The sequence below is a fragment of the Aotus nancymaae genome, unplaced genomic scaffold, assembly GCF_030222135.1.
Source record: "Aotus nancymaae isolate 86718 unplaced genomic scaffold, 86718_ANA_hifiasm-v0.15.2.pri h1tg000004l, whole genome shotgun sequence".
NCBI classification, from domain to species: Eukaryota; Metazoa; Chordata; class Mammalia; order Primates; family Aotidae; genus Aotus; species Aotus nancymaae.
In genome coordinates, this window is record NW_026988415.1 from 64,548,483 (window position 1) to 64,567,414 (window position 18,932).

At 37.0% G+C, this 18,932-nt stretch overlaps 1 protein-coding gene across 1 annotated transcript; it reads left to right on the plus strand.

The window, feature by feature from the left end:
• Positions 1-1,313: 1,313 nt before the first annotated feature.
• Positions 1,314-8,232, plus strand: ITM2A (integral membrane protein 2A). The gene is made up of 6 exons (XM_012455738.2): positions 1,314-1,592; positions 5,145-5,276; positions 5,555-5,752; positions 5,989-6,099; positions 7,191-7,341; positions 7,487-8,232. The coding sequence occupies exons 1-6, from the start codon at positions 1,482-1,484 to the stop codon at positions 7,573-7,575; spliced, it is 792 nt and encodes a 263-aa protein (XP_012311161.1). The 5' UTR covers positions 1,314-1,481; the 3' UTR covers positions 7,576-8,232.
• The last annotated feature ends 10,700 nt before the right edge of the window (positions 8,233-18,932 follow it).

The window sequence follows — 18,932 nt, forward strand, 5'->3', positions numbered from 1 at the left end:
CTGTCTTCACAAAGTTCCCACAGTGGAAACAGGTGACAGGCTTCTGAGTCAAGGAAACATCAGTGGGAAAAACTCCAAGCTGGAATTTTTCAGATGGAGGAGTGGGACTCAACATATTCAAGTCCCTTTGTTAGGTAGATAAGCAGAGGGCAAATTTTGTAGCAAAAGCTGTTTATTTTTGTTTGTTTGTTTTGTTTGGTGTTGTTTTGGTAAATGCTACTGCCTTCACACAACAGACCTGTCTTCTGCAAAGAGACTATTTATAAACTCTGTACCACTACTACCCCAGTCACTAACCTCCAAAGCCTGAATTTTACTTGGTGAGGTTCTCTATCAGTATCACTAACCTGGAAAAACTGAAGAAATAGCTTGATTACACTGGCTGCACATGTAAATGTTCCAATAATAATTTCTAACTTATCCCCTTTGAAGTTATTGTTTTTTCCCCCCATTAGATAGATCGGTATTAGCATCTGGCTAAATTTTATATCCTCCACCTTCCTGAACACATAAGTACTCTCACACACACACACAGACACACACACACACACACACGTTTTTTTTTTTTTTATCCTGCAGGTTTCACAGCTGGTGGGGGAACAGAAACAGTCTCTGGGTTGAGACTTTACACTGATTTCCCTGACCTGGAAGAGTGAAAAATCTAGATTATTTCAGGAATTCATTATAAATTTTCCACCCTTCTCTGTCTCATCATGTCTTATCTACAAAATGGGGTGTTGGGGAGGCAGGAGCCCTGTCTTTCTGATCTAACATCACCTTATGTTCAGATATTAAAATCGCAAAACACAAGCAAGCAAATTTAAAGCAATTTGTTCAGAGAATGAACCGAGTAACTATAAACAGGCTTCTAGGTGCTCTTAAATGGAAGATATTACTATCAAGGTACAGAACCTTTGCAGAACAGTGCTTTTGAGGCCTGGGTGGGTCCAGAGCTAAGGAAGTTTGAGTTACTGCCAAGCTACAGTCCCAGGCCCTGCGGGGAGTCAGGTCCAAGTTTGGAAAAACAGTCAGAGTCAGGGGCTATTGTGGCCTGGACAGAGGCAGAAAGACACGACACAGCAGGCTTCCTTCCTGTCTTGCTCTTATCTGAAGTTGCAGAGAGTGGGTGGGAGTATGCCTGAGGTGCAGGTGAGGCACATTTAGCCTGAGCCGGCCAAGGGCTCCACTTCCCCTCCTCTTCCCCCAGTGGCAAATCCGCCCCACCCCGCAAACCCCCAACTCAGTCACTTGGGCCTCTTTCGGGCCCCCTCTCGCTCCTTCCTTTAGGCACCTCCCTGGGCCCGCCCACGGTCTCCCACCCAGTTTGGGACTGCGTCATAAGTATCCCAGACCTCGGCTTGCAGCAGTGTTAGACTGAAGATAAAGTAAGTGCTGCTTGGGCTAGCGCGATCTCCTCTTGTAATCTGCAGCCTAGGACGCTGATTCCAGCAGTGCCCTGCTGTGCAGCCCGAAGATTCACTATGGTGAAAATCGCCTTCAATACCCCCACCGCGGTGCAAAAGGAGGAGGCCCGGCAAGACGTGGAGGCCCTCCTGAGCCGCACCGTCAGAACTCAGATACTGACCGGCAAGGTAGCTGTCCCAGGGCGGGGTGGGGGAGGGGTGGGCGAAGGAAAAGGACTGGTAGCAGAGAACCAAACGAAGCTTCCCCTGGAGGGCCCCTCTTGCCCCTCTTGCGCTGTTTCTGGGGTTTACCCGGTCGCCTCGGTTCAGTCTCGTCGCGCCACCTTCTGCTTACCTCACCCTATGTCACTCTGCATCCCCGCGTGTCGTGCAATGTTCCGTTTGTTCCAGCCCACACCACCTATCCTGGAGGGAGGTTAGAGAGAGTTTGAGGAGATGCCCTGGGACTCTTTGTCATTGTCTCGGGGAACGGGTAGGGGCCTGGGGATCAAGGAGGGACTTGTAGCCCAGTCCCCACCTCCAGGGGCGCGCATACTCTCCCCAGGGACAGAGGGGACACAGGGGGGTGAGCAAGATTAGGAGATTTAACATTTCTTTCTTTCTTTCTTTCTTCTTGGTGTGCATGAAGTTCTAAGACAATAAATCTTTCTATGATCTCCGAGTTTTCGTGGAGGTGGGGTGAGGAGCAAAGGGCACTTTTAACTCCAAGCAGTATGAGTTGAGGCAAGTCGTCTGCTTGAGCGCGAGAGTATTTTCAGTTTCTGTCTGGTCATAGGTGGCGTTAAACATTAGGTAAAGGAGCTGTCAAAATAGAGGTGGGTCTTAATGCCAGTTTCGTGTGTTCACTGTGCCCTTTTACTGCAAGAGCGTTGTATGTTTTTAGAGTGGTATTTCCCAAAGAAAACACTTTTGTAAAAATAAATTTGGGGATACTTTTTATTATTTTTAAATTTTTTTCTTGTTGAACAATATCCCCTTCCCTCTATATAGAGATCTGAAGCAGGTCCAGTGTTGTAATTTAAACTACTAGATTTGCTAGGAACTGGGGAAGCTCTCCCCCAAAATGTTATCCATTATTTATTTAGTCCTATTTCTATTTTTTTAAACACCTACTATGTTTTCAGGGTTTGTATACTACTCCTCATTTTCCTCAGTATAATCTCAATTTTAAAGGGCAATAGTATTTTCTTCGTGTTCTGTGAAATCTGCAAGTGTTGGAGCTTGCAGATCTGTCCTAACTTGTCATGTTCTCTATACAGTTTTAACTTTTGTGTTCAAAGTGGAGACATAAAAAAATCCTTTGTGTTAAATGGGAATACATGTAGTAAAAGTTGATTGTGCACACAATTTGAAATGTTAATGTGCTTATCCAGAGTTTTATTATGGAAACTTTCAATATCAAACCCTGCAATAAAACTAGCTTTTGTGTATTATACATTTTAGAGCTCAAAAGTATCACTCTCTTGCATTGTTAAGGTTTTGATTAAATGACAGAGGTCAAATATGTAATTGTTCTCCTGCTTGGTTTGTAGGTAAAACATGTTCAGAATTTTGGAGGGAGTCTAATTAGAGGCCAGTATTTAAATATAGCCACACAATAAGCCTTTTTTTTTTTGATGGCCAAGCACTTCATGACTTGTAGATAGATTCAGTTAATATGCAAGCAATACAATACTTCTGCCAGGACTGTGGTGAGATGACGAATAAACAAAACTGAGCATTAGCACTTTGATTATACTTTGCTGTTAGATGTGGGGGAAAACTTAACAGGATCCTTACCTGGTCACTATAGGATGCTGATAATAACACTTGTCGTATTGTATTGTAATACATTGATCAGCTAGCTCATTAGAGGTTGAGCGTGACAAATATAATGTCAGATATATTGTACAATGACTTCAAAAGAGTTCAAAGAGAAATTAGCTATGATAATTGATGGTTTGCACCAACCTGAATTCCAATAAATGTAAATGAAAACAAAAAATCCTTATTTCTAGCATGTACAGATATCTTACGAAATTGAAATTTTAATATTTAGGCATTGCTTAATAATAAACTTCCTGAATTATTGAAAGAATGAATGAAATTACAGTGCAAACTGTTCTTATGTCTCGGTAGCAAGAAAAAATAAATTTATCTCTCAGAATTTCAAATTAAGCTATTATGTGACTTATTAGCAAGTTACTTCATGTTTCTGAAACTAATTTTAATCATCTAAAATAGAATTTTTAAGTCTCCAGTTCTAAATTATTGTACCATAATTCCAAATCAAAATTTACAGTTCTATCTTTGTAGTGCTAATCTAAGTGTAGGTTTTTTAATAAAAATAATTAAAGTTTCTGAAAATTACTGGGACACAGAAAAGTCTTCGAGGTTTATAGAGTACGAATCAATGGAGGGTTTGAACTTAAATAAATTTAGCTAAGAATATGGGAATTTCAAATTTCTTTGACTTTCAAATAAATATATTTTTGGAAAGAAACATTTATGAAATGATTGTCTGTCCTTTCATCTTCTGCATTAACTTGAAATCCATGCATTTATTTTCACCAAATGAATTTAAGGCTAGTTAGCTCTGATAAACGTTATAGTAGTTGTCCTGAAAAAGAGCTAATGACCTAAATAACTAAAACAATTTGATTTACACACACATTTATATGATCTACCCTTTAATGATCAGGGCCTAGAGTTGCTTACTTTATTTACTCAATCCTTGAATAATATTGCTGCTTAGGATGTATTCTGTCATACAAAAATGGGATTGGAAAGATTGGAGTCCACTGCCCTGGGAAGGACACAATCAGTTGCTTGTTTGCTTTGAATCTTTCTTGTTTCAATACGGAAGCAAATTATTGATTTAACAGAATATTGCAGTCACTGTAACACAGATAACTTTCGTGTCTAGCTATCGCTAATGCTACACTTAAAAATCGAATGTTTCACCCAGGACTTGGAAAATATTTTATTCATGCACTACACAGTTATAGAATATTGATAGATATTAAGAAACTTTTCTCAATTAAATTAGGAACATTAAATTTATATCTTTCCCTTCAATATTTTAATTTCTAAAATATGGAGAAAATGGTATATACCTTATAGAACTCCTTTCTTTAAAACCTAATTTTAAGAAAACAGCTTTTTGAAAGTCAATTAATAAATTAATCAAAGGATACTAATTCTCTTTTAAGTTGACATACTGATTTGAATAAAATAGCGAAGAAAAAGAACCATATTCCAGAAAGTTAGTGATTATGTCTGTGTACTAGTTCAAAAAGTAGTAACGACTTCCATTTATTGAGTATAATTTTTAGAGATCAGCTCTACCACATTGTGCCTATGATTAACAATACTATATTATGCACTTAAAAATATGTTAAGCGTCAATGTTGTGTTGTGTTCTTAGCACAATAAAAAAGAATATGACATTGAATAAATAAATGGTAGTTTTAATTTGATTCTTGATGCATGTATTTTGAAATAATTTCATATCTATATTTGGGTTTAGAAATTCCAGATGGAAGGTTAATATAATTGGAGACATTTTTTACATCTATTAGATTCAGAAATTGTCTTGAAATAAAGTTAGACTAAAATTAAAATGAGTTAACGTTTTTAAAAATATCTTGGGTTTCAAGGGAGGTAAATTGTACACAAATTCAACTATGTGTCTGAAAGTACAATCTGGTTTTGTTTTTGGTTTTGCTTTTTAATAAATAGGAGCTCCGAGTTGCCACCCAGGAAAAAGAGGGCTCCTCTGGGAGATGTATGCTTACTCTCTTAGGCCTTTCATTCATCTTGGCAGGACTTATTGTTGGTGGAGCCTGCATTTACAAGTACTTCATGCCCAAGGTAATAATAATTATAATTATTGTACTTTGGATTATTACTCGCTAGACTTTTAGTAGCAACTTAAAAAATTATGTAGTGATGACTGGAGAAAAGAAGATTTAAGGAAAGATTTCAAGTTCTTTCAGTTCATAAAATTTATTTGTCTTCATGGTGATAGCTGTAGTCAACAAGCCTCTGCTTGACACATAGTACCATGAATTGGTATGAGTGGGAAAAACCATTCAAATGTCGTGGTAATGAGTATTAGAAGGTTGTAATTTTCCCTTTTTGTCTTTTAGAGCACCATTTACCGTGGAGAGATGTGCTTCTTTGATTCTGAGGCTCCTGCAAATTCCCTTCGTGGAGGAGAGCCTAACATCCTGCCTGTGACTGAGGAGGCTGACATTCGTGAAGATGACAACATTGCAATCATTGATGTGCCTGTCCCCAGTTTCTCTGATAGTGACCCTGCGGCAATTATTCATGACTTTGAAAAGGTAGGTTTCTCATTCTTACAAGTGTTCCAGGATTTTCTCTCTCTTTTTTACTTCATTGGTAGATATTAAATTTATTCATGAATGCACATGTTTTTGAGGCAAAGCCTTTCCATTCTTTTGTTGTTGAATACACATTAGTTGACTTTGAAAGGATGTAGCTACTTGATCAAGTGGTAGTTGGAAAATTTGCAATGTTAATGCATTCTATGTCTTACCTATTTTTCTCTACCTAACAGGGAATGACGGCTTACCTGGACTTGTTGCTGGGGAACTGCTATCTGATGCCCCTCAATACCTCTATTGTTATGCCTCCAAAAAATCTGGTAGAGCTCTTTGGCAAACTGGCGGTATGTATTTCGGAGTTCAAATTTTTACACAAGCATTTACAAATATTTTTGTTTCCTTGTTTTTTTTTTTTAAGAAAATAATGAGTTTGGCAAAACATTTCATTTTATTGAAATAATTTTCAAATAAAAAAATGTTGTGACCCTAAAACTGCTCTAAAAATAAAGATTATTTTTATGGTCATTTTCTGGAATAGGAAAGGATTTTTAAATAGCGTCTTTAAGAATTTGGGCAAATGACATGAACACACACTTTTCAAAAGAAGACATACGTGTGGGCAACAAACATATGAACAAGAGCTCAATGCCACTGATCATTAGATAAATGCAAATCAAAACCACAATGATACCATCTCACACCAGTCAGAATGGCTATTATTAAAAAGTCAAAAAATAATAGATGCTGGTGAGGTTGTGAAGAAAAAAGAATGCTTATACATTGTTGGTGGGAGTGTAAATTAGTTCAGCCATTATGGAAGATACTGTAGCGATTCCTCATATCTAAAGACAGAAATACTATTCGACCCAGCAATCACATTACTGGTTATATGCCCAAAGAAATATAAATCATTTTATTATAAAGACACATGTACAAATATGTTCAATGTAGCGCTATTTATAATAGCAAAGACATGGAATCAACCTAAATGACCGTCAATGATAGACTGGATAAAGAAAATGTGATACATATACATCATGGGATACTATGCAGCCATTAATAATAAAAACAAGATAATTTATTTGCAGAGACATGGATAGCGCTGGAGGTCATTATCCTTAGCAAACTAACACAGGAACGGAAAACCGAATACCATTATGTTCTTACTTACAAGTGAGAGCTAAATGAAAAGAATACATGGTCACGTAGAGGGGAACAACACACACTGGGGCCTTTCAGAGGGTGAAAGAAAAATAACTAATGGATATTAGGTTTAATACCTGTGTGATGAAATAATCTGTACAACAAACCCCATGGCACAAGTTTACTTAATGTAACAAACCTGCACTTGTACTCCTGAACTCTTTAAAACTTTTTTTCTGAAGTTAAAAAGGAAAAAGAATTTCTCATTTCAATCTTTGTTTTTCGTTTTTAGAGTGGCAGATATCTGCCTCAAACTTACGTGGTTCGTGAAGACCTAGTTGCTGTGGAGGAAATTCGTGATGTTAGTAACCTTGGCATCTTTATTTATCAACTTTGCAACAATAGAAAGTCCTTCCGCCTTCGTCGCAGAGACCTCTTGCTGGGTAAGTAACATATTCCTTCCTTCACCCTGTGTTACACAGTGGAGGAAAGTGGAGGTGGAATACAGGAGAAAGTGGGAAATAAGTCTAGATATATTTTCATTACCACAAAATTTCAAAAGCCACTTTTTTGTGCATTTCCTTACAGGTTTCAACAAACGTGCCATTGATAAATGCTGGAAGATTAGACATTTCCCCAATGAATTTATTGTTGAAACCAAGATCTGTCAAGAGTGAGAGGCCACAGATAGAATGTCCTTGGTAATAAGAAGTCAAAGATTGATAATATGACTTTAACATGAAAGTTTATGGGATACTCAAGATATTTACTTATGCATTTACTCTACTGCTTATGCTTTTAAAAAAGGATAAAAAAACTCCTAACCACTGCAAGCTCTTGTCAAATTTTAGTTTAATTTTCGTTGCTTGTTGTTTGAAACTGAAATTACATGATTTTCATTTTTTTCTTTGAATTTATAGGGTTTAGATTTCTGAAAGCAGCAGGAATATGTCAGCTAACATCCTGACAATAAATTTCATCCTTTGTTTTTTTGCTTGTTTGTTTGTTTTCTCTTAAGGAAGCTCTTTACTCATGGTGGAGCAATTTTAAAATCTGAATTATTTAAAGTTGTTTTTGAACTTTTGTTTTTCATTTTGTACAACTTTCTTGAATTTAGAAATTACATCTTTGCAGTTTTGTTAGGAGCTCTGTAATTAACCTGACTTATATGTAAACAATTTTCATGAGACAGTCATTTTTAACGAATGCAGTGATTCTTTCTCACTAACATCTATATTGTGGAATAATACACAAAACTGTGTAGGTGCTGAATGCTGTAAGGAGTTTAGGTTGTATGAATTCTACAACCCTATAATAAATTTTACTATATACAATCACTCTTTCCTATATTTCATCACTTGAGATATATTCAGTGTGAATAATTCGTATTGCATATTTAGCTTTTGGTGTACCTATAACAGACCTAAAATTATGAGCCAAACTTTGCCCCCATTCCCACTGACACATTTTTATATTTTATAGTTTCATATTTTATTCCCTTTTTGATAGTATGTTAGTTACTCTTTTATAAACATCCCATAATTGGCTTATCATGTAAATTCAACTGCTTATTTAGAGGCTTCAGGCCCATAGCACTTTAAAATCTTTTAAAGTGTTTTCTTTTTCATAGAAAGTAAACAGATATACAAAGCTGTAAGAGATCACTAAAGACTAACTTTGGATAAGATATTGATATCTTTTAAGAACTTCAAATGACCTGATCATTACTCATGTATATAAGAGTCTAAACTTCACACCAAGAGGGCAAGAGTACTATAAACTCTTTCCCTTGTTATAGGTGAAAAATTGCTCCTGATATCCCTGATTATCTGCTGCTACCGACTATTGGTCAATTTCAGTAGCCAAAACTACTTAGTCAAATCCTACTATCATTTTTTTTAGTGAAATAAATTAAACATTTAACTTTAAGAATTTAGAAATAAAGCAATGGCATGAACAATAAAGCATACAGAAGGAAAAATGCAATGTTTAGAAGATAATAACAGTAATTGATAAATTCAAGAACTGGCTCTTTATAAAGAAGAATATGTAGAAAGAGTTTGATAAAATTTAACACCCATTGCTTGTCTTATAATATGTATAGAAATTTAGGGAAAAGGAAATACATTATTTCCAAATTTATCTTAAATATTATCACAGCTAATGGTACAACACAGGAAAGGATGTTGGCTATTGAAGCTATTCAGTATCGATCCAGACATTCTGGCCAATTCAATAATATGTAAAACAAATAAAAATAAATTTTTTTAATGAGGGCTAAAATTATGTCTATTACTAGATGAGATTTTTACCATATAAGATATTAGTGGAATAGTCTAAATTTTAAAAATTAATAAGAATATGCAGTATAATATAAACAAAAGCCAATGACTTTCCTTTATACCACAAACAACTAATTAAAGGGAAATATCACTAGGTAAAAAATATTCTACTCACAATAGCAACAGGGACATAAAGTAGCACCAACAAGAAATTTATGAAACTATAAAGAAAACCATAAAACTTAATTAAGAGATACAAAATAAAAGTTAAGTAAATAGAGAAAAGAGTAAGAACATTACAAATAGATAAATTCTTCCCCAGTTAAATTTCTTGTTTTAAGCAATTTCAATTAAAATCCCCAAATAATTTATTTTGGAATTTAGCAAAATTATTTGAAGGTTCATCTGGAAGCATAAATAAGTTAGAATAGCTAAAGAAAAAAAATGAAAAAAGAGTAACTGGGGACACTTGTTTTACATGAACAATTATTAAACCACAGCCAGATTCACAGTAATTTTAAAGGTAACTTTCACACGATAGAAAATTACGATGCCAAGAAAGAGATTCTAGTGTGTAAAAGAATAGTATACTAATGGAAGCTCCATGGAGTAAGATCAATTGTGCATCAAATTGTGCCACCAAATGTGGCTAAATAAAAACAAGCAAAAAAGTCCTAATGGCCATAGCGTAAAATAGCATAAGGGTAACAGCCCTCCAAATGCAGCATATCCTAACGTTTCACTACTAACGAATATTTTTTAAAAGAGAAAAACCTTCAAAAATGCTAAAAGTGTAACTGAATGATAACCTGATGCTGGTGTTCATGAGTAATTGATACGTGATAGAGAACAGCTCTCTGATTATTTGTCCACAAACTCAGAGCTCCTAATCTGTCACTCATAAAAGTGGGCAGTCATATATATAAGAATTGCATCAGACAGTTTTGGGTTTTTTAACTTGTGCCACCTTTCCATTCTATCCATTCACTCACCCCCACATGAATATTCATTCATTCATTTATTATTTGTCAGGAATGGGAATGGATAAGTTGTGAGCAAAACAGACGTAGACCCTGTTGCTATCAAACATATAGTCTCCTGGGGGGTAAAAGACTTTTTAAAATAATTCAGCTACTTTATTATGAAAAATTATAGAATGCTTATGAGAGTTTATAATTGGGGGATCCTAGACTATTAATTAAGTCTCAACTTACTATGAAATTTGAGCTGAAAGCTGAGCTATGTATGATATAAATCAGATAAATTTCAGGCAGAAGTAATTGTAAGCTAAGTCCCTGAGGCAGGAAGAAATGTGGTTGTTGGGAAAAGCAAAATAAAAAGGGGCCTGAGCACATTGAGTAAAGAGAATTATATGAAAGTAAATTGGAAAATTAGGGAGAGTCCAGATAGTGTAGAACCCTGTACGCTATGAAAAACAAACAAACAAACAAAAACCTTTTGTCTTTGTACCTAAAGTAATTGAGTGATTTGAAGGGCTTTAAGTAGGGCCATGGATGGGAGTAGATTGATATTTTTAAAAGATTACTTTGACTGCAATGAGAAAATTATATTACAGAAAGACAAAAGGGAAAATAATGAAACCAATTAGGCCATTCCAGTAGTCCAAGAAGAAATGATAATGGATTGGATGAGGAAAGTATCAATAATAAAGAAGTAGAGGAAATAAAGATACATTTTTTGGCATAAAAGTGATGGAAAATAATTATAAATTGCATATTTAAGATGAGGCATATCAAGGAGTGCTGTCATGGTGAGTCCTAGGTTTCTGGCTTACATATTTTGGATGAAAAATATTAAGACTTGGCCCTTCAGATTTCAAAATTTACTTGGGTTAAATAGTGGGAAATTGATGTTTGATGTGCCATTCAGAGTTTCAGCAGTAAACAGATGACACCCTCAAACAGGATAATGAAGAGAGATTAATAAAGCGACAAAGTATAAAGTGTACAATGAGTTAATAAAAAATAAGTCTTAGTGAAGCTCACTAGAATTAACAACACTGGTGAACCCTCATGACCTCTATCCTTGAAGAGGCAAGGGGAAAGAATAAATCACAGAACTTGGAGAGACTAGCTATAGGTGAAGACTTTCCCTGACAGGAGCTGCAGGCTTTGGTAGAGGGATACAATTACCTTGTCTTTTAATCTCTTATTGATGTCTCCCATTGACCAAACTCAACTAGAAGCCAGAAGAATAGAAGTGACTTGATGCAATCCACAAAGTTCAGACACCTGGGTACAAGCAGAACAGATGAGTGAAGAGTGGGTCTGGAGAACCTGACTGAGAATATCCAGCATAACCCACTCACTTTTCTCCACAACATTCTCTCTTTTTGCATATCCGGATAAAATATTCATGTCCCTAGCATAGAGAACACACAAATTCTCATTAGCTACCATTCAATTGCAAGATGATGTCAATTATACATTTTTACCTAAAACTAAAATGTGAGCCACCACCATTACTCTTTATATAAGGCAATAGCAATGGGGAGAGGGGAAAAAAGCCAAGTAAAGCATAGTTGCTTCAGTACTTGATTTCTAGCTGTTAAGGAGTCCTAAGTTGGTCATCTTAATTTTCTTCTTGCACAATCAATTCATTATCTTACTTTGCCATCTGTAGCATTTTGTCTGGATAGGTTTTGTTCTACCTAGTGGAATAATTCAAATCTTTATCACTGCAGGGTCTGAGTCGTTGGCGATCTTGTATTTGTTGTAGTTTTTCATTGATAATGGCCATTTGGCCAGGAAGGAGGAAAGGCACCTGAGTGAATCTTTTGAGTTCCAGTAATAGTTTTTCTTGGTTCCACTGTTTAGTAGCAACACAGTTTTCCCTTGATAATTATAATCAATCACCTCAGCAAGTACAGTGATTATTTCTCTGTTTGTTGGTTTTTGGAGAGCCCCACATAGCTAAGAATCAGTCTCAGGATCCAATTTAATGGAACCATGACTCCATTTCCTGGTGGAAGTACTCCATCCCTGAGCAGTAGGACTTCCAAACCCACTGTATTTGTTCTTGCACTGCTATAAAGAAATACCTGATACTTGATAATTTATAAAGAAAAGAGGTTTAATTAACTCAGAGATCTGCAGGCTTAACAAGAAACATGGCTTAGAGGCCTTAAGAAACTTACAACCATAGCATAAGGCAAAGGGGAAGCTAGCATGTCTTACCATGGCAGAGCAGGAGAGAGGAGAGAGGGGAGAGAGGGGAGGGGAGAGGGGACAGAGGGGAGGGGAGAGGGAAGTGCCACACACTTTTAAACCTCAGATCTCATGAGAAGGCATTAACTATCATGAACACAACAAGGGTATTATCTGCCTCCACAATCCAGTCATGTCCCACACCAGGCCCCTCCTCCAATTTGACATGAGATTTGGTCAGGGAAACAAACCCAAACCATAACATTCCATTCCTGGACCCTCTCAAATTTCATGTCCTTCTCACATTTCAAAACCAATTATCCTATCCTGAAAATCCCCCCAAATCTTAATACTTCCAGCATTAACTCAAACGTCCAAGTCCAGAGTCTCATCTGAGACAAGGCAAGTCCTTTCCACCTATGAGCCTGTAAAATTAAAGCAAGTTAGTTACTTCCAAGATACAATGGAGATACATTCATTGTGTAAATGCTCCCATTCTAAAAGGGAGAAATTGGCAAAAACAAAGGGGCTACAGGCTCCATGCAATTCTGAAACCCAGGAGGGCAGTGATTAAGTCTTAAAACTTCAAAATAAACTCCTTTGACTCCATATCTCACATGTAGGGCATGCTGATGCAAGGGTTAGGCTCCTTAGGACATGGGCAGCTCCATCCCTGTGGTTCTTCAGAGTAGAGACCCCATGGCTGCTTTCATGGGCTGGCATTGAGTGCCTGTGACTTTTTCAGCCTCATGTTGCAAGCTGTTGGTGAATCTACCATTCTGGAGTCTGAAGGACAATGGCTCTCTTCTCACAGTTCCACTAGGCAGTGCCTCAGTGGGGACTCTGCGTGGGGTATCCAATCCCATATTTCTCCTCTGCAGTGCCCTAGTAGAGGTTCTTCATAAGGGCTCTGCCACTGCAGCAGACTTCTGCCTGGACATCCAGGCATTTCCTCACATCCTCTGAAATCTAGGCAAAGATTTCTAAAGCTCAGCTCTCGTCTTCTGTACACCTGCAGGCTCAACACTACATGAAAGCCATCAAGGCTTGGATCTAGCGCCCTCTGAGGCAATGACCTGAGCTGTACCTTGGCCCCTTTTAGCCACAGCTGAAGCTGGAGCAGCTGGGATGCAGAGAACCATGCCTGAGGCTGCATAGAGCAAGAGGGCCCTGGGCCCAGTCCATGAAACCACTTTTCCCTCCTAGGCCTCTGGGCCTGTGATGGACGGGCTGCTGCCAAGGTCTCTGACGTGCCCTGGAGATATTTTCCTCATTGGCTTGGCTATTAACATTCAGCTCCTCTTTTCTGCAGCCAGCTTGAATTTCTCCCCAGAAAATGGGTTGTTCTTTTCTATCACATGGTCAGGCTGCACATTTTCCAAATTTTTATGCTCTGATTCCCTTTTAAACATAAGTTCCAATTTCAGATCATCTCTTTCAATCATATGAGTATACATTTTAGAAACAGCCAGGTCATATTTTGAATGTTTTGCTGCTTAGAAACTTATTCTGCCAGATACCCTAAATCATCTCTCCCATATTCTAAGCTCCACAGATCTCTAGGGCAGGGGCAAGATGCTGCCAGTCTCTTTGCTGAAGTATAGCAAGACTGACATTTACTCCAGCTCCGAGTAAGTTCCTCATCTCTATCTGAGACTGCCTCAACCTGGACTTCATAGTCCATATCACTATCAGCATTTTTATCACAACCATTCAACAAATCTCTAGGAAGTTCTAAAGTTTCTCATATCTTCCTTTTTCTAAGTCCTCCAAATTGTTTCAACCTCTGCCTGTTTCCCAGTTCCAAAGTTGCTTCCACATTTTCAAGTATCTTTATAGCAATGCCCCACTCTTCTGGTACCAATTTTCTATATTGGTCCATTTTCACACTGCTATAAAGAACTACCTGAGACCAGGTAATTTATGAAGAAAAGAGTTTTAATGGACTAACAGTTCCACAGGATTAACAGGATGCATGGCTGTGAGGCCTCAGGAAACTTAACAATTATGGTGAAAAGTGAAGTGGAAGATAGCACATCTAACCATGGCAAAGCAGGAGAGAGAGTGAGAGTAAAGGGGGAAGTGCCACACACTTTTAAACCATCAGATCTTATAAGAACTCATGCACTATCATGAGAACAGAAAGGGGGAAATTTGCTCCCATGATCCAATCACTTCCCAACAGGCCCCTCTTCCAATTAGACATGAGATTTGGGCAAGGACACAAATCCAAGCTGCACAGGGCACCAAAATCAAGATTGAGGGAACAGGAAGAAAATATTTCTTCAGAGCACTGTTAGATATAATATTATCATATAATAATAATAATAATAATATAAAGGAGACACTCTCATCTCTCTTTATGGGGGAAAGAACAAAATTGGCTGCTGCTTTAAAGTTTGGCCTGAATGGTAGCACCTCAATCTTACAGATTGCTGTCTCTCAACTGGAGCAATAATTAAATCCTTTTAGGATATCATTCCTCATATCAAGTTTTAAGGATTCAATGCATGTTAACACTATTTTTATGACATGCAGTTTGGGTTGCATGTCAGCTTGTGTCCCATGGTCAAGGAATTTAGTTTTTACTAGGCCTGTTAGAAAGATGGAAATAATATTTCAATTTGGAAATAGTTATCAGAAGAAGAGGGCATGACCTTACTTCATAAGCTGAAGTATTGCTGCTATAATTATACTACATCAACTATGTCTTTTATGGAAATTTCCAATGCTATTGTGTCTGATGGGTATATGGCACAAATGGCAGAGCAACTTACACTGGAGCCTAGATCTAATCTAATGTAGGTGTTTTCTTACTCTAGACCATACCCAAGAGTTACAACCTTATGGGTTACCTGGTAAATTAGTTGGAGCAGCAAATGCAAGTGTGGTATGTGCTGCCTCCAACATCCCAGAAGTTCTGCCAAGTTTTTTTTTTTTTTTTTAATCTATTTCTTCATAACAGACAGCACAAGAGACAATAAATGTTTCTCACTTTAGATGGAATATACTGACAGGCCCAGACCACTGGACTCTTAACAAACATCAAAGATGTGACAGGACCTCTAAATATGGATGTATCTTAGTAATGCATTTATAATGCTTCTTTCTTCTTGTTCATCAATTCTACTTAGCATAATGTCATGAATACAATAGACCAGTATGATGTTTTTTGGGGGATATAAACATAATTTGTTTTACTTTTAGCCAAATTATAAAAGAGAAGAAAAAATTATGTCCCTCTAATATAGGAAGGTAAAGCCACTTTCCAAAACACATCTGTCCTTTACCCTAGCCAAATAAAATTAAATGCCAATATAGCAAAAATAACGTTTTTGGATTGTTGAGGCATCTGATGATAGTAATAACCTCTGCAATTCCTTTCTCTTTTGGTTTACCTTCTCAGCAGGGAGTAAGAAGAGTTGTAGTGACTCTCATAATAGCCCCAACTCATGGACAGTGAAACCGGTATAAGAATTCTTCCAGTTGCTGAATATGTATTTTCCCACTACACATTTTGTAACTGAGGAATAAAATATAACATTAATCTGCAGTGTAAATTCTCCCACAGGGAGACAGGCTTGGGATATGACTTATTGTATCTTCTCACCTTGATAACATCACACTCTGATTTGTAGACTATGGTGAAATTCTGGGTTCTCAAGATTCAGTATCAGTTCAAGGCTAATGTCTAATAGCTTCAAAAAATATGGACATTTCCTCTTTATCCAATCATACTGGTAAATGAATTTGGATTCCTCTGGACAAATATTGGTGAATACTAAAAGTGTGCAACTGTGGCTCCATTCAGAGTTATTTATAAAAGGCTTCCAACCTCCCTCAAGCAAGGGTCTCCAATTCTGTGAACATTCTTGGGCATGGAAACAGTATAAGGCTGCAAATCCCACGGTGGTCACTCAAGTTAGGTTTCTGTACAATAGACTTCAACATTTTCTGTTTAAATATGCCAAACAGCAACTGAATAGATTGTTTAATTTATGCCTAACAATGTCCTGATTAGTTAGCCATTACCAGAAACTCTTGAAAGACAAAATACTTTGATTAGTTCTTCAACCTTTGGCTTTATTTAATATATCAGTTGCTTTCACCTTGTGCCTAGGCTTGATCAGTTCAGTACTTGTTGTTCTCAATGTCGTGGAGAGGGATATGATAAAAAGGTTGAACAGAATATGTCCATTTCAACATTTCCATCTCAATGAGTCTTTAAAATCCTTTCCATATAGTATGCCAGTGAAGTTCTGGCATTTCATTAAATATAAACCACTGTTACATAAAAGTTTCAATTTAATCAATTTAGCAGATAATTATCACCATTCTTTCATCTTAAAATCTAAATGAATGCATGCACATTATTTAACTTGGCCTGATCAATTTTTATATTCCTTCCTCATTGGTCTAATCATTATAATACATTCTCACACAAGATCCTAATATTTCTGATGGTGTATATTGTCAAAGCCACACATTCTTTTATCAAAAGAACATGCCAATTTTTTCTCATGGGTAATATAAGCTCCATATATGATACAGTTTGGATCTGTGTCCCACCCAAATCTCATTTCAAATTGTAATCCCCAGATGTCAAGGGAAGGACATGTACTCCCCAGGGATTTTGAGGAAGTGATTTAATCATGGTAGCAGTTTCCCCCATTCTGTTCTCATGATCGTGAGTAGCAGTTTCCCGCATTCTGTTTTCATGATCGTGAGTAAGTTCTCACAAGATCTGATGGTGTTACAAGCATCTGGCATTTCCTGTGCTTGCACTTCTCTCTCCTACTGTACTGTGAAAAAGTTGCCTGCTTTTCCTTCTTCTTCTGCCATGATTGTAAGTTTCCCAAGGCTTCTCTGACCATACAAAAGTGTGAATCAATTAAACCTCTTTCCTTTATAAATTACCCTGTCTCAGGTATTTCTTTACAGCAGTGCAAAAATGGACTGATAGAATATATAACAGCAAAAGTGTTATATCTTAATTAATCCATGTCCATTTGTGCTTCTGTGAAAATACCAGCCTGGGTAATAATAATAATAAAAACAGAAATTTATGTTTATATTACAGTTTGGGAAACTGGAAAGTTCAAGTCCAAGGTGCCAGCAGGTTGAGTGAAGGTCAGATTTTCACTTCCAAAGAGTCTTGTTGCTGCATCATTGGGAGGGGAAGAATGCCGTGTCCTTACATGGCAGAAGAAATTGAAGGGGCACAGTCACTCCTTGAGCTCTTTTATAAGTTTGCTAATCCCATTCAAGAGGGCTCTGCTATCACTATTTAATCATCCCCTAAATGCCTTATCTCTTAATACTACTGCACTTCTAATTACATTTCAACACATGAATTTTGGGGGGACATTCATATCATAGCAACCCACTTGGAAGAGTATAAGAGAAAATTTGAATATGTTTAAATATTGTCAGAAAGTGACCATTAGAGAGGCAAAGGTTTAAGATACAGGAGAGATGAGGACATTAGTGGAGCTAGGTTTTTGAGAAAGGGGTAGGAAAAAGAATAGAAAAGCACAACTAAAAATATAATTCTGGCTGGGCACAGTGACTCATGCCTGTAATCTCAGGAGTTTGGGAGGTTGAGGTAGGCAGATCACCTGAGGTCAGGAGTTCAAGACCACCCTGGGTAACATAGCAAAACCCTGTTTCCACTAAATATAGAATAATTAGCCGGGAGTGGTGGCAGGAACCTGTAATCCCAGCTACTCGGGAGGCTGAGACAGGAAAATCGCTTGAACCCGGGAGGCGGAGGTTGCAGTGAGCCGAGATTGCACCACTGCTCTGGGTGGCAGAGTAAAGACTCTGCCTCAAAAAAAAAAAAAAAGATAATCTTTAAATAGGAAGAGGGAGTTGGTTCTCTTCCATTCGATTAAAAGAGAAAAAATAGGAAATTATTAACAGTTTGACTTTTAATTAGGAAGTTCAGGATAATTTATTTTATATCTCAAAGTCCAGGAAAACAAGGTTGTGAATGTGATCATGAGAGTAGATGACTGAAGTGGAGAGGAAGTAAAGGTGATGGTGATGAGAAAATCAATAAACAAGGGGCCAGTTGATTGGATGTGTTTTTCACATGGATATTGATAGAATAATGACAGTACCTGAGATAGAAAACTAAATGAAGCAGGTGTCAAGTTTTTCAATAAATGATGGAGAAATAGAAGTGACTAGATAAGTAAATTTTGACAACAAAGACTGGAGGGTAAATTAAGAGTTTATGAGCACCCAAAGAAAAAGAGTTTTTATGAGATGAGTAATGATAGTCTGAAAATATCTCTGGTGAGATTTGAGGAACATAGCCATTAAAATCAGGAAGAAGAGAGGGATTAATATTTCTATTCAATGCAGTACTAATTGCAAATCATTTTCTATGCAGAAAATCCAGGGTAACTGTCTGACAAACTATTAAAACCAATATAATAACTGAGTAGAATGTTTGGGTGAAACATGTAAAATTAATTTTAAAACCTGCATAGAATATTATTTATCAATACCAAAATAATTTTGAAATGAGATTACAAAGAGATTTGCCTTGTTCTGTAAAGTTTTATTCCTGAAGTTTTT